The sequence below is a fragment of the Seriola lalandi genome, unplaced genomic scaffold, assembly GCF_002814215.2.
Source record: "Seriola lalandi dorsalis isolate HSWRI2012SDOR001 ecotype SW California unplaced genomic scaffold, Sedor1 jcf7180002054559, whole genome shotgun sequence".
Lineage (NCBI taxonomy): Eukaryota > Metazoa > Chordata > Actinopteri > Carangiformes > Carangidae > Seriola > Seriola lalandi.
The window spans coordinates 1,962,550-1,989,210 of NW_019525112.1; the positions used below are offsets into that span (position 1 = coordinate 1,962,550).

Here is a 26,661-nt window from a genome sequence, read left to right on the forward strand (position 1 = left end):
GGGAAAGTACCAGCTGCCTAACAGTCATACTCTGTGATAGCCTAGCACTTATTCACCAAGGAGAGACACTTAACACTGCAGCCATGGGGAAGCAGGTAAGATCTGATTAAGAAACATTTAGTGGCATTGGGTTAAGGGAGTTTAATCGGTGCTAGGTCTTAAATTTTGGCAGTCCAAACCATCCCCTTGGGGACTTCTGACAAGCACCTTTGTATGAAGTCTGAATAATGCCTCTAAATTAAGCCAGATGAAATTCCTGCCAAAGCTGAAGTCTTCTTGAATTAATAGCTCTATTGTAATACACATCATTAACTTCACATTAAGTTTAATACTTTGGATACTGATTTCTCTGACGTGAACCTACATACTGCAGTCTGTACAGTCAGGAAAATACTAAACACATACACACATACACACACACACACACACACACACACACACACAAACACACACACCTGGAAGCACAGTGGCGTACACAACCAGGTATTCACAAGTAGAGGAAGCTCTGCATTTTTGGAGCAACGCAGTAAAGGAGTGTTGGTTGTTTGTGTTTCTTAGGAAGATCATGTTAATTTAGAGGGAGAGCCAGAATTTTTTCCTAACAACCAGCTCAGTCTTGTTTGCACATTCAACCCATCTGCTGACGGTTCAATACACGTTGAGATATCAACTTCCTCATAAAACAACTGCAAATTATGGAACTGGCGAAAAAATAGAACACAATTTGTTGTGATACTTCCAAGATTTTCAGTTTTCTGAGGATAGCTTATGACTTTCAATGAGTTGCACTGCTCTCCTCCTGACTTTTGTTTTGGTGAGAACTAAACTAATGTCATGTTGTTCTAAGAGAGAACTGAATGCGTAATTGTGCCAAATAACTGTGGATAGGGAACTCTGGCGAATTCATTTCGGTTTTCAGTACTTTCCTTCATGCAAGCATCTGGTTCTGCTATTGCTCTGAAATGCCCTCATTCCCTCAGTTTCAAGAGAGTGAAACCGAAGTTTTCTTTCTTGGTATCAATCTTTTCTGAATTATATTCATCCAACCAATCTTTTTCTTATTATGAACTGGCCAGGGAAGACGGTTCATTTGAATGTAGCGTTATTATTTCTCTGAGTGCTTCGGATCTCTGGTGATTTTTCTTAATCTATTTTGTAAATCTCACTCTTTCTCTCATCATGAAGCTCCGTTTTTTCGTTCTTCGTTCCAAATGATAAACAGAAGCGTCTCCACCAGGTCAGCAGTGCCAGCTCCATCAACAGCTGTGAAATCTCGGGGGCCTTGGTTGTTGTGACAGGGCGTGAACTAACGCTGGTTCAGTCTCATTGTTACAGCCAAAAGCTGTACATGGAAATGGGGTGTTTTGTGTATATGTGTTGGTGTGCGTGTGTGTGTTTGAGGACTCGCCACACTGCGCAAGAAGAAGAATATTCTTTCATCAATGATACCTCTGTGGGAGAAGCAAATGTTTAATCCATTTTAAACTCCAGAGAATGTGCTTCACAGGCCAAGATTGAGGAATGTGTCCTACACTGTCTTGAAAGAATGCTTTGTTGACATGTAGATGGAGTGTAAGTGAAGATATTTTGTAGAGCCAAACTGAGCCAGGCAGGAAAACTGATCGCTTTGACTGTCTTTTAACCTTTAAGAGCATCTGCAACACAGCGGAGACGGGCCTTGATACGTGTACGGACTGCATACACCGGTGGTTATCACTGACAGTGCTAACTGCAACAGTGACAACACTGTCAGAAGTGGCTCATCCTTAGCAGAGAGTGTTTTGAAAACATCCCTGAGCCCGGATGCAGCCGACCCATATCCCAACAGCTGGGCTTCTGCCTTTGGCTCTAACAGTCTCCTTGGACACATGAACGCAGCACACCACAACAGATGTTCAGACCTCCTCCAGCATTTCTTGGTGTAGGAGGTTGGAGCTTAGTGGTGTAGTGTCTCATTTTCTCTGACTAGAGGATAATGGAACAGTGCAGGTCTTAAACCTCTTCATGAGAGTTAAATGTGTGACTTTTATACCTGCGTTGAATAGATAGTGTCTTTAAATGCTGCAGCTGCTTGAAAAAAAAATAAAGAGCATGTATTCAGGGGTGGTGTTTTGGGTGGAGTTAGCAGATGTCTGGGTGGCAGAGCGCTTCACTTGCACCATATCTGAAGTGCTGCTGATGGGAGATTCTTGATAAAGATGTGACACTGGTTTCCCCCGCATTAGATCCCTCAGAAGCTGGAAGCAATTACAGACTTCTCCAAGCAGCAAAGAATGTAGCAGGCAGGCGTTCACCGCACCCTTTCAAAAGGATACTTCTTTTTTTTGCAGGAAAAAAAAAAAAAAAAGATTTTCAGGCTATGAGGCTGTGGTGTGGACTAAACATAACGCATGACCTTACATTCCCAAAGATCCTTCACTGTTTCATTTCTATAAGAAAACGAACGCCAGACAGTACAGTCATTCATTGTGTTGCTTTCAACCACAAAGTATAACTAGTTTTCATGGTGAGTGATGTTTGAAAGTTTCCTTTGGCATTTATTTTTACCTTTTGAATAAAAAAAAAAATATATAGTAGCTTTCCTGTTAATCATTCCATGAGGGCTGATAGTAAACATCTTTATACATGCACTGGATAATTGTACATTGCTTCAAGCATTGCCAAAGTGTCTTAATGTTATTAGAGAACTAGGCCTAGAATTGATCCTGCGCCAACAAAGCCGCAGCATGCTCAGAGGACAAGAATCAATTCCAGGTCAATGCCTACAACAGTCCTATATGTTCTGCCAGATAATCTTAAAGCACTCTAAATGCATGTGGACACTGGGTGATGTGATGTGACGTGTTCGCCAACTGTTTTGCACACTTCAGTTTCTACCCAGGGTGCTTGCAATAAATGGCTTCAACGGCGAAAAGAGGGAGGCTTTTCTGCGGGATACTACCTTAAATTGCTCCAAATAACACCCCTGTTGAAAGTTCAAGATCAATTGCAGTAAGTGTTGATTGGCTTGCTACTAAGGTGTTCATCTGTTTGTTCGATGTTTGGATTGACTGTGTGTTGCTTAGTTATGGGCAGTATGCCTTGGGGATGAAAGCAATTAAAATCTTGAACCTTTGCCATGATGGGGGTTGGCTCTGCTTTCATCTTATTGTTTATTGGCAAAAAAGAGGAGTGGCTGTTTTGGACTGTCCTAGTTGGGAAAACAATTACTGCTGCTTAGATCAGGGTTTGCCCTCAAAAAGACAATCTTGACGCCAAAGCATGTGGTAACTCAATTAGGCATCTGCGCTCCGACTTTAATTAGTGTCATTTCGGAGAGCTTAATGGCGAACGTAACATGATGAAGAAATTCGGTTTTGCGCTGCCTTGCACTTGTATATGGTCTATGGTGTGATAAGTGCTGGTTAGCGAGCAGCAGAATACATTCATTGCGAGGATGTATGGAGCTGTGTATTAAATGCAGCGATGCAGCACAGCCCTGGAGACTGATCCCATCTGGTCGGGCCCTGCTTGTTTAGCCAGAAACTCATCAAAATTTGGTCCCCAAGGTTTATGCAACCCCCCTCTCTCTCTCTTTGACTCCATTTGTTACCTCTTTGTCTTATTGCTGAGAGGGTGGGGAGCCAGGGGCAAGAGCTCAACCCTAGAAAGGAGGAGTGGGGGGTTGATGGACCCCGAGCTTTAATGGAGACAGTATCCATGAAATGACCCAGTGGAAGTGACGCTTCCTGGGCATGTTTTACGCTTGCGTGAGCATATGGCTGGGGTTGGGTGCAGGGTGGGGAGCTCTAGCAATGAGGGAGGGAGTGTGGAATGAGACTAGCTGGGATGCTACTTCATGTTTTGTTTAGTCTCTCATCCATGTGCTACTGAAATAGAGAGCTGAGACATCAGTGGGAGTTGGATCTTCTTGCTGTGTTTTGGAGGATCACCTTGGGCAATAGCACGTAAGTCAGGCTTACTGCTTACTTCTTGGCTGCTGTATTCAATGGAAAAGTTGTGAGTGATTTGCTTTAGGGAGAAATTCTGGTGAAGTTGTTTTGACCATATCCAGTCCGTCCTGCTACTGAAGGAAAGGTGTTTCCTTAGACTTTCTTCCCTTTATAATGTAGATTTGGACAACTTACATTACATATAGATTCCAGGATTCCTTTGTTCAGTGCAAAATGACTTTGCACTTGCTAATGGCTGAGTACCAAGGTGAAGCATAATCTTGTAACATGAGGATGTATCTTACAAATGTCTGCATGGTCCCTGAGAGAAATACGGTTTCTTTTTTTCCCCCATCAAAGTTTATGTAACATCATATTTCACAGCCTATTTTGTTCCAACTTCTTATCTTCTCCTTCAGGAGGGCTTTTCTGGCCCTTTTCAGGTCTTTTTCCAATTAATACAGCTTGATGTGCCAACCGCCACCAAGAGAACTGCCTCAGGCAGCAAATGGCCTTATTTAGTGTGGATGAATATTCATTTGTTTTGAATAATTATTTCGACAGTGCTGTTACTTGATAAGGGAATATATTTGCAGTAATAATGCAAGATATTTCCCGGAAGTAGTTTTGCTAGGATTACACCAAGAACATCAACATCTTGATTGTCATTTATACAAATACATAAACATAAAATAGAATTCTTATTGTCAGCTTCCCAACGTCTTGACTGGATTAAATTGTGGCTTTGAGTCCAATTTTATCAAATTGCTATGATGGAACAGTCATTTTCTCTATGTATGACAAAGCAGATGTCAAATATTTGGAAGTAAACAGTGCATCATATTTGTTTAGATAGCTGGAAGTTAAATTGTTATTTTGCTGATTTTCCGGACTGAAAGCCACAGAAACTTTGTGTGTGTGTGGGTGTGCTAGACTGGATGGAGGATCAGGTTGGGTTTCCAGCGGGTGAGGTGGGGACAGTTGGTAAAACCGCAGCCCAGACAAGTTTTCTTTTGTGGAATGGCTAAAGCAGAGGAAGACATTTTTCCATTTCATGTTTTATACTCCAGAGTTCGGATTGATCCTACTGGAGTAGCACTGGCCTCAAATGTCAGTGTGACTCCACGATCCATGCAAATGTCATGAGTTTGATGGCATTTTATTGCAGCGAAATGAATCACAACGTGAAAGTAATTATTTCACAGACAATTTATGGATGCATAGCACTGTGTGGCCTTGGGGCAGCAGCAGTTACACTTTCTTATGGATTTCCTTGCTGTTGTGAATGTTGTGAGCGGTGGCATGCATCTGAGGAGGCATGAGAGAATAATGTGACATTGCTAGTCTGTTTGTTTTACATGGGAAACTGATTTGTGCAGTGCTGTTTACAAATCCATTAGTGTGTTGGTAATGTGTGCAGAACGAGCCAAGCAAAGGAGTCACCCTGGAAGTCATGCTTAATTTGTCCATTGTCTCTCCTTTCTTGTCAGCCTAAGAGTTTAGTGGTGGTCACTGGGAGCCGTGTGACCCCTCTCAGGTCCGGCTAACAATGTCTTTACACATTTCTTTTCCTTACAAAATGCAGCAGACTTTAGATTGGCATGGGATGTTGGAAGGAACTGGAGAGTGACAGACAGCAGTAGGCTTGACTGAGAAACAAACAAGCTGTGAAGAGCGAGCTGAAGGTTTGCCAATGAAAAGATTAGAGTGGCATCTGGCTCAAGTGCCAAGATTCATCGTTGCTTTTGCCACACTGTCATGGCAACGGAAGCTTTATGCTTTCCTCCCAGTCCCCCCACTGAGTGTCCAGACTGTACCAACAAGACTTTTAAAGAGCTTGTGATTATTCTCATGATGGACCCTAACATTTACCTAGTTAGTCATGTACAGCATAAACGACGTTCTCTTGAATTGAGCTGTGTAAAAAAAAAAGGACATATCAGCTTTGATGACTCACTCATTTCCATGACTTTATTTTCTTTTGAATGACATGCAAATGAGCGAGCTGCATAAAAGTCCATTATAAATGTGCACGTAACCTCAGCTGAGCATCTCTACAGGCCCATCCATCCCAGTGCTCCCATTTGTCATGCGGGGCACCTCTGTTCCCTGGTGGCCAATCAGGAGTGCCTCCTTGGTGGATAAAAGTCCCCCCCCCTCACCACCTCATCATCAGATGTGATTGACAGCCTCCCACAGGAAAGAGGGGGGTTATTTACCTCCTTATGTTCTCATGGGACTAAGTTAATGATCCCAGCCAACAAAATAATACAAAGAGGGAAAAGCCTGAGAAGTCGGCGCCTGGTTGAACCATTTGGAGCAGTTTTGGCTTCCTTAAGAGAGGATTAGAGAAGAAGAAGCTGTGTGAAGAGAATTTCAGAGATAGCGGTGAGGCAGACGAAGCAGCAGAGCCCAGACAGAGAGTAGGAGCTAAAGGGAGGCTTCTGAGGAAAGCCGGTGTTTTCAGAAAAATCTCTTCCCGGGCTTTATTTCTATATACATCTGTCACCCGGACTATGGACTGTCTGGTTGACTGACTAACAGACTGCGAGGTAAGGGATGATATGTATTTCCAGTGGGTGACACGTTAAAGCCTCCTTTAAGTCGCTCTTAGACTTTAAAGTTAGGGTTTGGAAAAGTTTTGGTGCACTAATATAAACATGCTTTGCAGTATTCTGCATTCCTTTTATTTTTTGTCTAGATATTTGAAATTTATTAAATTATTGCTGGATTTACAGATTAGTGAAGATCACAACGAACAACAAAATTCTGAATTTCAGTAGTTTTCTCTGCAAATGAATTGGATTATTTTTTAGGCTTAATTGCTTGTGTTTCCACACTGCACATCATGTACTTACGGCTGTTATCATTGAATTTTGCACTAAGTCTCATGCAGTTACCAAGATGTTAATGTGTTTATGTTTCTTTTCAAGTCATTATCCGCCTCAACCTCAGAATCTAAATCCTTTCCATTGCTCTCACCTTTCTTTTCATACTTTGTTGAACGCTGCAGGGCTCCTGGCAGGAGCTCAGAGTTACTACTGATCGTAATCAATCTGTGCCTTATGTGCTGTGGTTTTACCACATAACATAAACATTTGCTTTACACAGAGATACCATTTCAAAAACACTGACTTTGTGTCGCTGACAAGGTCATCTCAGGTAGCCTAACTACAAACCTCAGACCTCATAGATAAACAGTGAGCACGGTCTCAAATCCAAAACTTTATGTGATCAATCAGCATCAGCATTTGGATGCCAACTGTGTCAGCCAGCACATGTTTGGGAACATTTTCCATGCAGCCAAAAAGTGGTGAACAGATGCCAACAATCTGAGACAACTTTCAACACTATCTAAGTCAGCTGTCGCAACCACAGTGCATTCCTGTGTGTTTCCATTTCAGTGAATGCCACATGGAAAAACAAAAAGATTGCGACCGCTTTGAGGAATAACGTTGCTAGAACCTTTGATAAGAGGTAGCCTAACTCAAGTTGCCTACCCATCAACATCTGTGCTAACGAACATGCTAACTGCCTATAGACGTTGTTGTGTTGGCAAAACAATGGCTTGTCTGTGAATGTACCACCATTTATCCATGTTTGACTTTGCATTGGGCCACTGATAAAGCATCTCTCTTGTCCTTTGTGGGGAGTATAATCATCATTGATTCCTGTGTTTGCTTATGCACTATTTCATTTGGCTGTATTGAATCTTGCCTTAAGCGTGAAACACATTTCCAAATGCAATAATCTAGACAACATTTGTTGATGAGAAATGCAAAGCAGTTCAGACTTTGCCTGAATATTGTTGAAATTTGTTGTGATTGTCATCTTACCAATTATGCAAATAGCGAGAGAGAATGTGTTTTTAATGCACTGATTGTTTTTGCGGTGTCCAGCCCAGCTCTTTGGAAGATGTCTGTTTGAGGATGACAAAAAAAGCTTTGTTGAGAGTAATGGGCAACACTCCATGCTCTGATAGCCCTGAGTGATAGACCAAACCAGCACAAGTCCTGCCCCTCACATATGATTGGCTAATGCAACAATTTGCAGCCCACTGTGTCTAGATGGGATAGGTACAGTTCTCAGTGAGAGGAGAGAAAAGGGTGGAAAGTTTCGATCCTCCTGCTGATTTTCATTGGGCTTAGAGAACAGGGTTAGAGGGTCAGAAACTCACGGAGAGTAGGAGAGACAAGCCACTTCTCTCAAAGTTCTGACCACTGCAGTGGAGTAACTGTGCAGAGCCCCAAACGTCAACACTGACTGACTTTAAAGGTGGCTCTTTCCTCTCTTGCCTGTTTATGGATGTAATCATGTGGCGGGTAAGTCAGAGGGTCATTCTTGATTTGGTCTGCATTTTATGTTACTGTGCCTCCATGTTCTGCTGCCAAAACATTGAGTCATCATATATTTCTGAGCCTCCAGGCAGCGCTCCGTGCAAGTTGTTTGGCCTTGTTGTGCTCACAGAATCCTTAACGTTTTCAGCTGTGGATAATACTTGAGGGATAAGATGACTAAGTGAGAGGGCCAAGGGGAGTTTTGTGATTTAAAAAAACGTCAGAGAGTGTAGGAGTAGTTTTCCAGTATAAAAGCAGCTACTCAGTGTACGCTTTGGGCTCTGACTGAAAGAGGATAATATAATTTGTTAGAGCAAACACTGTAGTGGACCTTGCAGTACTATTCCTGAATGTACAATTACAATAGGCGATCCTTTCCATGGCTTCATCATAAAAGTTTTTTTTTTACCTTTACTCAAACATCAGAGATCCATTGCAGCACTAAGGAAGATAAAACCAGCATAATCCAGCAGCAGAATACTATTTACTCCACTGATAAGATAAAAGATACAGCCATTTCTCCCTTGCAACATACATATATGCTCTGGCAATACTCCTGGACACAGTTTGTGACAGGCCTACTTACATAAAAGCATATATGTGTCTTGCTTACATGAAGGTAATGAAGAGTAAAACTGGGAAGGTTGCAGTTGGCTCTGTGGTTCCCCTTATTAATTAGTAACTTATCTTGTTCCTGTGAGGAGGAATGTTAGACATCTTCCCACCCGAGTGCACTGCCTTTGATCACTTCTAGATATTAAGCTGTCACCATGGCAACATAATGAGCAGGTCTTTATAAAGTTTTAGGGTAAGGTGAGATTAATTGGAAGACAGATTTGTGAATAATAATGGCTATTTTTTTTTTTTTATCACTGTTGTTGTTGTCATTTGTTTACTTGTAGAATTGGGAGGGATATCGAAAAAATATATAATTAGATTAAATTAAAGTCGCAACATTATTTGGATTATAGTTATTTTCTCAGTTAGGAAATGTCACAAATTAAAATGCATTTTTCATGGTGAGAAGGATCACCTCTTGGCATGGATAAAACATGTATGCTGCATTTTACGCATCAGCCACACGGTGTCGCTCTTTGAATGTTTCCTCACAAATAAAATCACTTTTTGTTGTGTGACGTTTACAACTTGCATATCCACACGAGGTACGGCAGATACACGGGCAAAAAACTGGCTTGTATACTGTATGTAGACTTTAACCAGATGTGTGCCCCTCCTCGGTAGTTTGGAGCGCAGTGAGACACTCCTTCTCTCCGGGCCTCCGAGCAGCAGGCTGCAGCCGCGTGCTTGGAAAGTGACTTTGTGTGCAGTTCCTGTGGTTGTGGAAACGACACAGTGTTTTCCCGATGATGCCACCTGCCAAGCCGCGGAGAGGAAATGAGAGTTTTGTGCAACTTCTGATGCTAACCACGATGACCTGTAGGCCCACAGCACAGACAGTAAGCAGACGGAGAACTGAAAGGCAATGACAAACAAAAGAAAGTTGAACTGACCTGTAGACCTCTATTTCCAGTCGTCAGACTGAGAGACGCTCATTAGCCACAGACATGATCTACATTACAGATTTTTAGCCCCATTTGTTCATCTGCAGCTTCATTATAAAACATCATGTTCACTGAAGGAGCTCCAGCCTCTGAACTGGACGTTGATTTGAGTCATGTCTTGCTTTCATTACAGTTTAATGTGTGTTAACACCAGTTTGCCAGATGAGTGCACAGCAGCAACTTCTGACACTGCCATTCTTTCCCATGTAATCCTGTCTGACAGATGACTTCTACATTCACTAGCCCAAATCTTTGGATTTGTAATTAACTTTCCCTCCATAATGATTTAAATAACAATAATAATGGATGTTGGTCAAGGCCAGGCTGCATGAGGCTAATCTCAGTAATGTGTGCAGCTGCAGATCAGGTAGATTTGTCAGTCTAATCAGCTGGCTTGTGCTGCTACAGCTGTAAATCACATTAGGCCTGAGTGCGCCGCTGCTGAGCTGGCTGCTTTAGGGAGCAGCAACAGGCCACACATTGGTCACAGCTACGCTGTGAAGACAGGATTACAGATAAATATGTTAGGTGTCTGCCCCAGGAAAGAAGACAAAGAGCAATCACACTCTTTCAGTCGCTGAATACATGGTTCAGAGCCATCATTAAGGGTGATAAAAGACCATAACCAAAAGGATTAGAAAGTGCTTGAGCAGGAAATTGTCTTCCTATCTGAGACATGTAATTGTTTCATCTCTAAATGACCCATTATTTCCTGATCAAATAAAACTCCAAATGTTAAGTTAGTCCTCAAGTTCATCAGTTGACAAAATGCCCCTCAGTAGAGCGTCTCACACCTGTCATATCTGCTGATACTCAGCATTTTGGAACATGATTCTGCTGTGAAACACATCAACTATTCCTCAAACTGTTCGGAAATATGGCTGTTCAAGTACTACATGCATATATTCTTGCTTTTGTCATATGGCGCTCTGATTTTGTACATGATTTTAATTATTATATACCACTATGTAGCTTTTGCCACTGTTTTTCTTATGGTTCCCCCTAAATGATCTCATGATACTACATTTTATCCCAGTTGGAGATAATACAGAGGAAACCTGGGGAATGCCAGTCACATTCCCATGTGCATCTCCCGAGCAATGTGGCTCACGCTCATCGCTTTGTTTGAACTTTAGCGCGTCTTTAATATTTACAGTGTGTAGCTGCCTTTCAGAGAGGATAGTCACTCTGGGGACTCCTTTGAATGACAGGAGGATTCAAATGGTGCACAGTGGGGGTGTGTCTGGAAGTAGACGCACATGGTAAGCAGATGGCACCTCGGAGATTCCCACGTGAGGGCCGACTGGGACAGACTAGGATGTAGCAGATGATGTTATGTAGTGTCTGTCTTTATTTCTCAGTGTTGTCTGTCTGAGTGGATGCCTAGTGTCCTCTCGGTTTTTGCTGTCAAGAGGTTGAAGGGGGTTTTGTAAGACAGGCCTATATGTTTTATTTTTATTTTTTTTTTAACTGTGGGGCTCAAGATGTGTTTTACACTCTGTAAGCCTCAGGAGGGACAGACAACAGACTGTGCTGTAATTCACTTCTTGTAGGTTGGATGCTGAGGCAATCGCAGACTTCTGTCCCACGTTACAGATGGATCCTGCTGCCTCTCAGGCTGCCTCTCATCTGTGATTGTGTCTTCAGCCTTTCACTTTGAATCCCCAGTGGCGTAGCCAAGAAAAGTTCCAATCCCCAGCATTGTCCTGCTAGATTCAGAGGGATGGCCACACAAGGAAACCTGAAACTGATCTTGACGCTTTGAATTTCTGAACGGGCAGGGCTGAGAGGACACTAACCTGCCTATGAGGACATTGGCTGGGGCTCTGCACAGTCCTGAGGCTCTCTCTCTCGCTCTCTCTCTCTCGCTCGCTCTCTCGCTCTCTCTCACTGTTGTCCGCTCTCTCTCTCTTCTTCCAGTGCTGGCCAGCGCTCCAGCTGTAGGTGGAGCTGGCTTTCCTGGAATTGTCGGGCAACTTTTCCTGTTGTGCTTGCTACCTCTTGCTCAACCTCTTGCTTAATGACAGCTCTGCTGCAGGATTACTGGGGCTGTGAAGACTCCTGCCATCTGGATGCCCCTCTCTACAGCATGCAGGGGTTTATGGCTGGTGCATTTGTTGTCATAAATATGTTTTCATGATTCAGGTCAGAAGTTTTCCCTCAGCAGAAATGTCTCGGCAGTGCAAAGTGGGGCGAAATCCATCGGTGGGTAAAGTAAACTGTGTATGAATGGGAGAGCTTTCAGGAGTGCGTAATTTACTTGGGGCTGTAACGCAGTTTGCAGTGGCTCTTTGCCACAGTGTTGTTTTACAAGCTTTTTTGTAACTTTGGGGTTTGTTATACCACAGGGGATGACATCAGAGGATAAGCGTCTTTGCATTGTGTTTGTCATACAAAGCTCTTCATTTTCGCATTGTATTTAGGACAGCCCGGTTGAGTTGACAACTTAACCTGTTTGACGAGAGTTGCGCAAGTGCGGGAGCCGCTATGTTGTAGCTGATAGCTTTGCTAAAGTGATGTGATGTTGGCTTGTGTCTCAGAGTGAAATCTTGCCAAAGAACTGACATGTTGGACGAGTTGCTCAGAAGTTTCATGTGTCACAGTTTCATTTCAGGCTACTTGTATACGCATGATTTAGTTAAGAATCATTCACCACAAACATACAGTAGTTTACAGCACTGTAAATTAATCAGAAATCTTAAAGAGAATATGTTCATGAATGATAAAATACCAACACTGAAATGATGTTTAACATATTTTTGTTTAAGACTGAGGGGTTTGAATAGTGAAGAGGTTGTCTTTGATCCTCTATAATAACTTCTAGACACTTTGTGTTTCAAGAACAAAATAGCAGAGACACAAAGGCCCACAGATGCATCACAGTCACTGGAGACAAGTGCAACAATCGCCTCTTGTTTTGTACTGTACAGTGGGATAGCTGAGTGTCTGTGAAGATTTGAATAGAATGGAAAGAACAAACCCAGGTCTGTAGCTCAGAGGTAATTGCTGTATCCTCACAACTTCAAAAGGCTACTTGTGTCCGACTGTCCTGATAATGAGCTTTTGCCTTCTTCACACATAATGAGTGGAGGTAGAGAGTTCACATAGAGAGACGCTGTGAGCACAGTGTGTCCACTCGCAGCTGGGGTGTCTGACTGGCCGGGAACAAAGGCTTAGTGTCTGTGATAGTGTGGAGCCCCAGCCATCAGCAAGCAGGCCAATAGACTTCTGCTTGGCTGAGCTGTCAGTCCTCACTGGCCTGCTGGCCTGCGGACTACAGTATAGAGAGGAACACATGGGGACAGGCTAGACTATTCCTGTGCCAAATTAAAATGAGCTGCTGCTGCATTCTCGAAGTTGTAAGTTCAGCCAAATCGACTTATACACACACGTATGATATATGCATTATATGCAAACACGTGTTTTTTTGCTTGAGCCTTCTCCTGCCTGCTCGTTTTATTTTTCCAATTTGCTTCATTTCCATAATCAGATATGTGTAACAAGTATTTACATAACATTTGTATTCATATTTCACTTTCGGTTTGCAATGGAAATCAAATGACTCAAGATGGAGATGAATAATTTTGTTTTTATTTTCATAAGCACTTGATAATACAGACAGAATATGCATGATGTCTGTTTTTATTCACATTTTTTTTCAAAGAAGCTTCATGTCTAAACCTGGACATTAGGGCTGCAATAACAATCATTTTCATCAAAGATTAATCAGCTGATCTGATTCATATAGCTTGTTTTGGTCGACCAACAGTCCAGAATCCAAAGATATTCAATTTACTGCCACTTCAGGCAAATAAAAGCTGAAACCAAGTAGTGTTTAGTATATTTGCTTTAAAAGTATTTTAAGGTTATATTAGTTGCTGATTCCTTTTCTGTAATCGGATAATCATTTCAGCTCTACTGTACATGATGCCAAGCGACGTATTTACTTTTAACCATTTTCTGACTAATTTCTCTTGTCATCTTTATAGATAGCTGTTCAGCTTCCCTGGATTTCGCACACAGCCCCTCTTTGTTTTGCCTGAAGATGGAAACACTGGAGTCGGAGCTGACCTGCCCAATCTGCCTGGAGCTCTTTGAGGACCCACTGCTCTTGCCCTGTGCTCACAGCCTTTGTTTCAACTGTGCCCATCGCATCCTGGTCTCCCACTGCACCCCCAGCGAGCCAATTCAGTCCATCAGTGCCTTTCAGTGCCCGACCTGTCGCTATGTCATCACCCTTAACCAGAGGGGCCTAGAGGGACTTAAACGCAACGTTACATTACAGAACATCATTGACCGCTACCAGAAAGCTTCTCTGAGTGGACCTAACTCTCCTAACGAGACCCGGCGTGAGCGAGCCGCCCCCGACAGCAAAGCCATGACATCTCCTGGTGACCGGGTGCAATGTCAGTTCTGCGAGCAGGACCCTCCGCAGGATGCTGTGAAGACCTGCGTCACCTGTGAGGTGTCATACTGCGACGAATGTCTTAAGGCCACCCACCCCAACAAGAAGCCCTTCACGGGCCACCGTCTAATCGAGCCCTTGCTGGACTCCCATCTGCGAGGGCTAATGTGTCTGGAGCACGAGGATGAGAAGGTCAACATGTACTGTGTGACAGATGAACAGTTGATCTGTGCATTGTGTAAGCTGGTTGGCCGACACCGAGACCACCAAGTGGCAGCCCTCAGTGACAGATATGACAAACTCAAGGTAAGAAGTGATCTGTAGTTTGAGGAATGCTCCTATAGTTGCTCAATAACATTTGTTCCACTCCTCTTTTCAGCTTATACGGTATCACAGCATGACAGGCGCACAGCTGTCAGTAAGTTGTGTTGCATTTCCATTTTATAAAAGATATAAGAGCTGCTGGATTTTAGTGATGTAGAAATGAGTGCAGTAAACCACAGATCAAAAGCAAATTATGAAATGTTTTGATGTTTTTTCGGTTAGAACTGTAATTGTTAACAACATATATTTTTATTATGCTTTACACTGTGGAGCTGTGATACTGAATCTGATTCATAAGAAACAAAAACTCGATGGAGTTAAAAAAAATTATGCAGTATTGAAACACACAATGTGATCTCCCTTGCAAGTGCAAATAACTCGATACTGAATAATGTTAAGGCAAATTAGATGCATCCCCGTTAAACATAAATAAAATGTGAAGCAGGCCTTATCTTTAAGCAAATCTACAGCAGCATATGAAATAAATCACCACAAAATGGCTTCCCTACTAGTGTTCGTGTCTGGTAATATTCTATATTTTTCTTATTGTCAAAAAAATAAATCCCATGAAAAGACCAAAACCAACAGTTAATCTAACAAATCTGTGTAGCCAAAGCCTGATATAGCTTATTCCTCTGTGTTCCATAGACCTCCATTGTTGTCCAAACCCACATAACTGAGTCACGCCATCGCACTGGGTGACATGTTCCTTCATTACAATGAAAATGGAGAGTTTAGTTTATTTTGAGTCAATCCCACATAAACCTTGCTTCTACCATAAATACTCATTAGCATACCAAACCCGTGACTGAAAATAGTCCCCAACAAATGCACGATTTACTCCTGCTTGAGTTACATTTGCCCACACTACAGTGCCCAGCTGTTTTAACAGAGTATTTTTCCTTTTTTTTTTTTCAAAAAAGAAAGTATATATTCATGACTTCATGTATGTCTTCAGTAGAAATTAATGGGCTTCGCTTTTGGTCTTTTCAAAAGATCATGTTGACCATAATAGAAATACAGAATATCGCCAGCCTTCTCCTTTGAGACCAACTTTATCATAAGAAACGCCGGCGCATTAGATATATACTGTATGAATAGAACACACAGTAAAGTGAGTTGGAAACTCTCTCTCACTTAGCCAGGCTTAAATGTAATGACACCCAATGCAAGAGACTGCTTTCACAGTTTTAGGTTAAGTGGAGCTGTTCACTTTCAGCAGATGGGCTGACATCAATAAGACATGAGAAGATGCTGTTTGCTGGAGCATAAAAAAGGTGGCTCTGCATTCCTTCCATTATAGACTTGAATGAGCCTCTCGTATAAGAGATTTTGACTTATTAGGTTAGTGTTTTGCCAACACAGTTGCTCTCTACTGTGGCTCCAGCAGTCTCATGGGATCATTTTTATAGCCACTACAAGGCAATCATGCGGTGGAGCTTTATTTTGAAGCCTTTAAGATGTAATAGTGGTTTTAGCTGTACACAAACAAAGCAAGGTCGTTCCTTTTAAATCATTAAAATATCTGCTGTTTTTAATTTGGGAGTAAGTCTTGAACTCGGCTGGATTTGAGCTTTTTTCAGTTCGCTTTAAGTTCATCTTAAAGTCTATCCAGAGAACCTGCATGGCACAGACTGCATGAAATAAAAAACGAGGGTCCTCCTTTTGTTCACAAACATTCACAGCATGACTCACAAAAAGGAAGGTTTACTGTATCACAAAGTAACACTCCGAAACTCTTTTGTGCCTGTTCCTCTGTTTCACAATGCTTGGCCACGGTGGGACTGGGATGCAAACAATCTTTTGCAACATTTTGGCGAGATAGTTCAGTGGACCAGTCTTAACATGTCTCCTTTGTCTGATCATGCTGTCATTGTGCAGAAATCTTCTGGCCGCTTTCTCTGTGTGGGGCGTGATCATTCACACCAGGAGGCAGACCAGGTGATCAGCATCATTTCTTTAATTACACACTCAGGGACAGACTTATGTTATGGAACAACCTCAACCTGAATGCCACTTTCTAAGGGCTCTACTTCACTCAGTTATCCTTTTTGAAAACCAACGCAAAGAGTGAAATGAGAGTGAAATACATTCGGCACATAATACATCTGGTCAGTGATAACGTAGTCTTGGTGGTTATTAAGGTGACAGTTACAGTACTGTGCTTTGTGTTGCCATTATTCGATGTATTAGTGAATGTAAAGTCTCTTTTTAATAAAGCACATTCTCCCAGTGGTAAAAGAGAGAAGAGCATTGGACAGTTTGTGATGAGTAGAGTCCTTTATCCTTTATCTTCTGATAGACTTACACAAGCTGTGATCTGTTTCCTCTGCTGTATAATATCCTCGGCTGCTTGACGCAATTCTTTACAGTGGGATGTATTCTACTAATCCATGCTTTGATTATGTTTTTGTGTCTCTTTGACAACACATCACAGTACAGTTAGCTGCATTGTTAGAAGCCTCGAGTGACAGAGGAAACAGCAGTTCCCATCTTAGAGAGAAATTGTTTTGTTTTTTTTCTCATTGCGCAGGGCAGGACCCAGGTGGCACGCAGCTGAGCTTGTTCATAGTTGTTGGTTTTTCCAAACACATGTTTACAGCCACACTGCCTCACATCTCTCTCAAACTCTCTCACAAAGGGAAACTGTGGCATTGTAAAAATGTGAGTTTGTGTGTCTGTGTGTGCCTGCACGTATAATGCAATAATTACTTCAGTCTGGTTTTGGCATTATATGACATGACCCTGGTCTGGCATTATATCTGTTATTATCCATCCATCATCCATTATTAATATTATGTAAATTTAGTCCTATTTATAATCAGAGGAGTGGCCGTAGCATATCCCAACATGCACTGGGTGAAAGGGAAGAATCTTTTTGCCCATTGCGTGTTAAGGAAAAAAGAAAGAAAAAAACCCAGGTTGCTAGTCTGTTGCAAGGCTTATATATATAAACAGATGAAACATCCGCATTCACAGGCAATTTTAAGTTTGAACAGAATTCGAGTCGGAACAGAAAAACTGTGGGAAGAAACACAGAAAGCACCAGGATTGAAATTCAAACCAGGGCCTTCCTATAGTGACACACAGTGCTGACATCTCTAATATCAGTTATAGTGATATTATTTCAATGTCAAATAAAAATAACCATCAATAATCTTAAAAAAAGAATGTGTTGCATCACTAGTCTTATTTAGTGACACCTCAAAACACCCCAAACTTTCATAGCAGTTAATTTCACATACGCTATCCTTTCATATGACTTTGTATTATAATTATCCCATGATTAATGCTCCTGAAACACTCCTGCAGAGTGCACTGGTATTCAGAGGCACCTGGGCTACGGCACATCATGTTCCTTTGTCCTGCAGGATCAGCATATCAGATTACACTTCAGGACCTTCCTGACATATAAAGGCTCCTCTTTATCTGTTAGAATTTCATTCTAAAGTGACATTTTATGAAAACTTAGTCCCTCTTTAGCTTAAGATGACTTGTCTAAACAAAGGCCATTTTTGTTGCAAGGTAGATTATGTTAAAGAAAAAAATATAATTGCAATATATATTTCACTAACAGATGGTATGAAACACATTATATGGGTGGTTATTTAGACACAGTCTGTAATTCGATTATAATCAAAAGGTGAAGGAACACCACTTAGATTTAAAACAAGCTTGGGACCTGTGTTTCCCTTCCTCTGATTAACAAGTGTTTTTATACACAGCCTAATGATTATTAGTCTTTCGCAGCTCAATAAGTAGAATATACATTAACAATATTTGTACAAAACACTTATATTTAAAATTATAATCAGAAGAAAAACCCAACTCTAACCCCTTCAATGCTTGTTATGTATGTGGTTAAAAAACCGATTGGGCCTTTAATGCACAGCTTTCATAGTGTATAGTTAATGGATACTGCACTGTAGTGCACTAGAACAGGACTTCTGTTCTGTCCACACTGTGATGTGTGTTTGTGAAATTCAATGAAAGCTTACACCGCCAACAAAGTTAAAATTGCAGTTGTGTCTCAGGACCCGTGGTGCTCACAGGATAAAGCGACAATCTTTTACAATGGATAAAGTTTCTAATGTTGACACAGGATAAAACTCAAAGTCCTGACAGGTCACTGTCAGGACTTTGAGAGGAAGGAAGAGAGACTGGCCAAAGCAAAGGTGCGGGACCAGAAGCACTCACATTCAAAAGGAAGCTGCTATTCTTTCCTCTCATCAGCCTTAAATGATTTTAGGAAAGAGACTTCCATTAGAGAGAGCTGTCCAAACACACGAGGAGTATTAATGTTGCAGGAGAAGCCATACTTTGGGCGCATGGAGAAATCCACTGCAACAGAATGAGAGAGGTGAACACGCTTTGTCTCTCACGCTCTCTGTATTTAACATTCGTCTCTCCCTCTCTCTGTACGGCCTTTATTTCTGTGATACTTGTCTTAATCAACAAGCAACAACAAACACACTGGAGCCTTTTACGCTCATACACTTGTCCATATTCAAAATCAGTTCGATCACTGTTGTGTTTCATGTGTCCACTCTGAAAGTTTTGAACCCACCTCACCTTTACCTGCAGCTCAGCGTCTGAGATGGCTTTCATCGCCTTCTCTTCCATATGAATAAATAATATTTGTGAGAGCAGTAAAATAAGACCTCTGCTATTTCAGTAGACAGTGACGCACACACCTCATAAAATCACAATGCGAAACATCTAAGCTGAAAAAGGTCGCCCAAGTTTTGGACCTTTGCAGGCCTCTCTTACCTGTTTGTTCTGTTCTTTGACTATTTGCTATTTCCGTTTTGATGAAAGGAAAATCATGAACGATGTTAAAAATTACATTAGCTAAACTAAAAATTGCACTATTACATAATTTTACAGTATTTGTGAGATTTTTTTTTAAAGAAAAAGTTTTTATAATGTTTGCGCTTTCAACATATGAAGATGAAGTGAATAAATAATCCATCTCGGACATTAATTCTTTAAAAATCACAAATCAATTCACATATATTATTAAAGACTTTTAATCATAGATTAAAAATTCAGATCTGATTCAGATGAAAAAACTAGGCTTCTTAAGGCATCATAAAATATTAATAATCTAGACCTCATTTTTCTGTTGTCAATCCATTTTGGAGTTAGAATATCCTACACCTCTGTTTTCAGTTTTATTTTAATTTAAAATCATTGCTAGCACACTGTAACGCCATCATGCGGTAACCTTTTATTTTAAAAATAATAATACTTACACTGCACCACCATAGTACGCAGTCATCATGCTGCCCAATTACAGTGAGAGATTAAGTTTGAAACATAAGCCTTTGATCTGAGTCAGTGATTAACACAGGCAGGGTTTAGTTGTCCAAATCACTGGCAGATGCTCTGCTAAGCTCCATGGCCTCAGCAGGCAGTATGATGGGATCTTTGGCACATGGGGAGGACTGGGGGGGGGGGGGGGGGGGGCTGGGGGCTCTACACAAATGTGGCCAGTCATATCCAGTGGCAGCCTTGTGTGTCCTCTCCTGTGCTCGTTACAGATATGGTCCTTATGTTCCCATTCACCTAACTCTCCTCCAAGATTTATTCAGCTGTTTACAGTTTGATGTTTGGGGGAGGTGGGGGTGTGTGTGTGTGTGTATATGTGTGTGTGTTTGTGTGTGTGTGTGTGTGCGGAGTGACAGGAGAGCAGTGTGTAATGAAATATTCCTTTTCAATTTTGTTTTGCAGCAAGCCTTGGATTCCAACCTCAGCAGTCTCATCAAGAGGACCAGTGAGTTGGAAAGTCTGATGGGCAAACTTATCCAAACCTGCCAACACGTGGAGGTGAGTTTGTTTATCTGTTCCCTTTCAGGTGTGTGTGTGTGTGTGTGTGTGTGTGTGTTTGTGTGTGTGTGTGTGTGTGTGTGTGTGTGTGTGTGTGTGTGGGGGGAAGGGGGGGGGGCTCTTAGCCTCTGTGGCATTTCATGGGCAACAACTCATTAAATTATTAACACCATGATGAATCACTGTATCTCAGAGTGGCTTTTCATCATGTCAACAAGATTAAGTGTTCATTAGTCTATAGATCAAAACATTTCTGTAGTATTCATGCATTTTGCTGCAAATTCTGTATTTTGACATGAAGTGTGGGCCAAATATTTATGCATTTAAAAGAAAAAAAAGAACATATAAGATAAATACTATGTGAATCCTTGAAAGGCATATCAAATAAAGATCGGTCATGATATATTGTTATATTTACACTCCTACACCTTGTATCCTCAAACTGTTACTCAAAGGCATGTAAATATTTTTACCTCACCGCGCATTAGTTACTGACCTGGCTCAACACAGGTCATTAAATGTGCTAATTTCGCTAAAACATCTCATTACATGTATGCTACAATGTCTGTGATAACGCATGTGTTTGGGATTAAAAAAAAGACCGAATGAACTGAGTCAGCTGATTGCTGAAAGAATGATGATGAATTAAACTCCAATGTGTTTTTCCTGCCACATCAGGTTTGCATAAAATTGATTGTGCTGTTAGTAACACATGCTAGAATGATTCCAAACTTCAATTTGTGCAGTGCAACATTTAGTCAAAGGGAATTAATTAGAGTTCCAGTATTGACTGTCTCTTATCTACACTTACTGTGTGTCATGTCTAGGTAAATGCATCACGACAGGAAAACAAGCTGCTTGAGGAGTGTGAGGTGCTGATTAATATCATACAGCAGCGACGACAAATCATCGCCACCAAGATAAAGGAGGGGAAGGTACTGTTTATCACCTTTTGTGTGTTGATAACCTTTGTTTGTTTATCACCTTGCATGTCCTGATAATTACCTCCCCAAACAGCTGACAAGCTAGCTCACAGCTCAGCACTTGAGCAAGCTGTTCTCGCATGACTTCAGCAGTAACATATTATTGTTGTTGAGTTAAACCCTGTATCTACAAACTGTTACTCTTCAAAGCAAGGGCGTGTAACTTCAATCAATAGCACATCTATATTCTTACAAATAAGCAGCTCAATTTATAGGCAAGGAAACACAAGCTTGTGCCATTCAATACACACAGAGGCTTTGATGCCACAGTCTCTACTTGTGCAAGGTCTTTGTATTTTAGCATATCACAGATTAGGCCCAGTTTGTTCCTTTCATGTATTAGCATTACATTAGTGTCAAGGAGCTATGCATCCAATTTTCCAGCAAATGGAAACCCAAAGGGTCCTTGAACAGCACGTACTGCTGCTCTTAAGGTATTTCCAGAATCCTCAAAGACTAAATGTTCTGCTGCATTATGATGAATATATATATTCAACCAGTTTGTCAAGTTGCAACTCTCTTTTCTTAATCAAAACAAAGATGATTTCCAGAAATAATACACACTCTTGTTCAATTTGTATAACATGGAACAAAATTTTCAAAAACAATGTGTTGACTCTTATGTTGGCATATATTTATTATTATTTTCTTTGTTATATACTGTGATAAAAAGATAACAACAACAACAAAGCAACAACATAGTATGTTAATTCCAGCTGCCCATAATAGGAAATACAGGGGCGACTTGGTAAAATGGGTTAAACGCCTTTTTTTTTATTGTGGTACATGAGAAGCACAAACAAAATCCAATCACACATTTTGCATTTTAATTATTTTATTGCAAAAGTAAAACTCAACTCAGCCTAACTTACAGTATTTAAACAAGAAGTAAAAACAGCATACCTGTCAGGAGACATATTGTTTCCTTTTGTTGAACTGGAAAATGAGGAAATGCTTATTGTTTACTGCATTCCAATTTCAAATGTACACCTATGTTGTTCAATCTATAATTAATAGTAAAACATCCTGTGACAGCATGACATGCTTTCTGGTTATTTTTTGTACCTTCGTAGCCCATTGTAACATACGTGGCATGAGAAAATGTACAATGCATTATTGGATCATAAAAAGGTTTTTTTTTTTTTTTACTCTAAAGCTCAGGCAGCTGGCTGGTGGTCCTCACATCTGTTTGAGACATTCTTTTATTTGGTCTTATACATACAGTACATGTTGGCTGCTTGCACGGAAATACTCACCAGACTGCAGAGGTTATTGCTTTGTTTTGTCCTGTGCCTTGTATCAGTCTGGAGCACATCTGGCACAGTGTCCATACATTTAATGCGAATGAGCAATGCCTCTTGAATTGTTTCAGCCCCCCCCGTTGCCATTAGAGAGGCGGTGGCATGCTGTGCCGCGTTCAGTGTCAAAGTTAAGATCAGCCCTGCTTCCTGCGATGACCGTCTCTGGAGGAGGACTCTTTCCTTCCTCACCCCGTGCCTCATGTCAACTTGTGAGGTTGCTCTCAGCCAGTGAGCCACAGTGGGGGGATGGGAGGGTCTGGTTACTGTGACAGTGTTATGAGGGATGTTTCATAAACACACCTCTCGTGCCCGTGTAGCTTTTAGAACATTGTTACACAACTGAAAAATCTAATTGTCCAAGGTGTAAATCTGATTTCTTCCCCAGAAGGATTTTCCAATTTGCCAGGTAAAATCAAATCTACCATCTGGCGGATCGGTGCCTCAGGCAGAAGGTCATACATTGGTTGGTTTATTTACCAAGCTTTTCATCTATCAACGTGTCCTATTTTCTGCCCAGTCTGTGCGCCTGAGAAAGCTAGCCCAGCAGATAGCCAGCTGCAAACAGTGCATCGAGAGGTCCTCCTCCCTCATCTCTCAAGCCGACCAAACCCTGAAGGAGACAGACCACGCTCGCTTCCTTCAGACGGCTAAAAGTATCTGTGAGAGGTGAGGAAACAGCTACAGTCAGAAGATATACAGCACACAGTGTATACAAGTGTCATAAATGTCTTGTGTGTACATCTTTATTACAGAGTATCAATGGCAACGGCATCCTCCCAAATCCTGTTACCAGAAATTAATCTGAATGACACTTTTGATAGTTTTGCTTTGGACTTCACGAGGGAGAAGAAAATGCTAGAAACCCTGGATTACCTCACGGGTGAGTGATGGTGGGGAGTTAAGCACACAATATTGTATGGTTTGGCAGGAAACCTATCTGTGAATTAATATAATCTATCTATCCTCCTCTCTTCACCTTATCTTTTGATTATGGATTCATACAGTTATAAGGTTTTGGCATGGATAGTAACAGGGAGTTTATATTTCAACTATAACTGTGCTTGATGGCAAGTGACAAAAAACTAAAAAGCTCAAAATAAGAGAGTGCAATTAAGATTTATTTTCTGCTGAATGAAACAGGTTTGATTGTTTATGCTTAGTGCCTGTTGTGCAGCGTGAAGTTAACTCTGCATGGGGGCTGCAGCTGTAATAGCTAGAGGAACTGCTACCGAGCTTAATTACACTTGTCAGGATTAAAAACACAAATGGAATGGTGCTGTTTACCACAACTGGTGTTTTTTTTTATGTTGTGGTGGATAGAATACCATCCACAGAGCTTTCATTAATGTCTTCAAACGTTTGCCTTTTGTTTTTCCGATTGCAGCACCAAATCCACCAGTAATCCGTGAGGAATTGTGCACAGCTTCATATGACACGATCACAGTCCACTGGACATCAGATGATGAATTCTCTGTCGTATCATATGAACTTCAGTATGCCATCTTCACCAGCCAATCCAATGTTGTCAGTAAGTCTGCATGCAGCTCTCTGGTGGGAGTGCAGTATAATGTTTGTGTTGGAAAACATGGAAATGATGGGAGGTATTTGAAAAGGATTTCAATAAATTGTTTGCAGGCTATGTTACAATATCCAAACATAACATTGTATTGAAGCAGCAGGAGAGTAGAGCTCTGCATATTTTTTTTTTTTTTTTTTTGAGTGTCTGTACGGAAAAAAAAATAGCAGCTCAGTCAGACTACATTTACATCCAGATGCGCATCATAAGAAGCTCAACATTATCTCGGGGTTGAAATGAGCAGCAGGCTGTTTGAATTGATTGCTCTAACAAGGTCACAACATGCTTGATCAAGCAATTTATTCTCATCTGCCTCAGTGTTCAAGCACGCATGGATGAGTGGTAATGTGACTATATTTGATGAGTCAAAATAGGAGCTGTAGATCGAAACGCTGCTAACAATTACGCTGTATTGTCTTAATTTCAAACATTGATAGAGGCACTAACTTAGGAGTTCTGTTGATAACTTGGTTTGTTCTTTGTCAGTGACTCTCTCTCTCTCTGTCTGGGCTGCAGGTTTATGTAACTCTGCTGATAGCTGGATGATCGTACCAAACATCAAGCAAAATCACTACACAGTGCACGGACTCCAGTGTGGCACAAAGTACATCTTCATAGTGAAGGCCATAAATCAGGCTGGAAACCGCAGCAGTGAACCAGGGAAACTCAAGACAAACAGTACGTCAAGTTCAACTATACAAAATGTACTCTCATGTATAATTGATTATCAAAGAGTTTAAAATTACTGGACTGTTTTATTTTATTTCTTTTAAGGTCAGCCGTTCAAGTTGGACCCAAAGTCCGCTCATAGGAAGTTGAGGGTGTCTCATGACAACCTGACAGTGGAGAGGGATGAGACATCATCCAAGAAGAGCCACAGTCAGGACCGCTTCTCCAGCCACAGCAGCTACGGTGTCACAGGAAACGTCTACATCGACAGCGGCCGCCACTACTGGGAGGCTCTGATAGGAGGAAGCACATGGTAAAAAACAGTTATGGATCTCAGGATGGCAGTGCGGGTCTGATGAGTTGATTGGTTGGTCCACCATGTTGGGACTTAAATATATCCTCAACTATTGGCTAGATTCCAGTGAGATTTGGTACAGATGTTCATGTTCTCCACAGAATGAATTGTAATAACTTTGGTGATCCCCTGACTTTTCACCATCATCAGGTCAAAACAAAGCATCACTGTGCCTGAGTACAGCCTCACAGGCATGGCTGTAGACGTTTAGTTGTATTTATTTCATCATTGATAATGTGTCAGATTTAAAATGTTAGACATGTAGTAGTGATTTATGAAATCTTCCTTTCTACTTTTCTTTGGAAATGCAGGTTTGCAGTGGGCATTGCGTACAAGTCGGCGCCAAAACATGAGTGGATCGGCAAAAACTCGGCCTCGTGGGTACTGTCTCGCTGCAACAACTCGTGGGTGGTGCGTCACAACAGCAAGGAGATGCCTATTGAGCCTTCACCCCACCTGCGGCGTCTCGGCATATTGTTGGACTACGACTCTGGATCTCTGTCTTTCTACGATGCTGTCGGCTCTCAGCACTTGTATACCTTTGACATCGCCTTTGCTCAGCCAGTTTGCCCCGTGTTCAATGTGTGGAACAGGTGTTTAACAATCCTCACGGGACTGCCCATCCCAGACCACTTAGAGGGGACCGATTACAACAACTGACAAAACCTGTCCTGCTGGATTTTCTTTTGTGTACCCCAAAAAAAAAAGAAAAAAAAAAGACCAGACTGAATTAATGGCCCTGGTTGTACATTCCTATTCAAGCCTATGTTGAAATTATAATTGGAATTATTTAAGAAATTATTTACAAGCATCTGTAAATGTATTTCTTTGCTTTGCACATTTATGTACATTACTCAGCTAGATGGTTTTAAAGGGTTTGCTTACAATTTTAAATTCATAGAGCTATTTTCAAATAGGCTCTAGATATTTCTAAGTTCATATTACATGCTTTTACATTCCTGTGTTGTTAAGGGTAATGATAAATCTTTAAGTGACAAGCCAACTCTTTGACTCTGTTTTTGAAAGGCTGTATTGTAAGGTGTAATGTTTCTGAAAGTTTTGTTTTTAATTCATAGCACTTTGAGAAGACAAAGTTGTCACTATAAAATGTATTTCTAAGCCACTTGCACCATAACACAAATGTTTGCTTGTCATTCTTTTGTAAGGAAAAGGCACTTGAATAGATCAGATAACAGTAGTTAAGAAGTTTCACTTAGAAATTTTAATTTGAAATCAGTCAAGTCATTTATTAACTGCAAATGCTCTACTACAGTTAAGCGTTGAGAAATCATTCATTTTCTCATTGTAGCCGTTTCAAAAGAGCTCATCTTCGCAACTTCTCGTTTAATTTCTCTCTGACAAGATATAATAAAAGTGACTTCATTTGA

At 41.2% G+C, this 26,661-nt stretch overlaps 1 protein-coding gene across 6 annotated transcripts; it reads left to right on the forward strand.

The window, feature by feature from the left end:
* Window positions 1–26,661, forward strand: mid1 (midline 1). Of its 6 annotated transcripts, none has more exons than XM_023415887.2 (11): window positions 1–95; window positions 13,821–14,542; window positions 16,442–16,501; window positions 20,294–20,389; window positions 21,217–21,324; window positions 23,191–23,339; window positions 23,426–23,553; window positions 24,058–24,201; window positions 24,766–24,927; window positions 25,024–25,231; window positions 25,585–26,661. In XM_023415887.2, exons 2-11 carry the CDS (start codon window positions 13,877–13,879, stop codon window positions 25,931–25,933), a joined length of 2,070 nt encoding a protein of 689 aa, XP_023271655.1. In that variant the 5' UTR covers window positions 1–95; window positions 13,821–13,876; the 3' UTR covers window positions 25,934–26,661. The 6 variants fall into 6 exon arrangements, with proteins under 6 accessions (XP_023271655.1, XP_023271654.1, XP_023271656.1 ...); XM_023415886.2 differs by lacking the exon at window positions 1–95 and adding an exon at window positions 3,864–3,947; XM_023415888.2 differs by lacking the exon at window positions 1–95 and adding an exon at window positions 6,464–6,484.

Excerpts from the sequence above, each read along its gene's own strand:
- mid1 (XM_023415887.2), top strand. The coding sequence starts at position 13,877 with ATGGAAACACTGGAGTCGGAGCTGACCTGCCCAATCTGCCTGGAGCTC. Across the intron at positions 14,543-16,441 it reads ACAGATATGACAAACTCAAG|AAATCTTCTGGCCGCTTTCT; the intron begins GTAAGAAGTGAT and ends GTCATTGTGCAG. Across the intron at positions 20,390-21,216 it reads AAACCTGCCAACACGTGGAG|GTAAATGCATCACGACAGGA; the intron begins GTGAGTTTGTTT and ends TGTCATGTCTAG.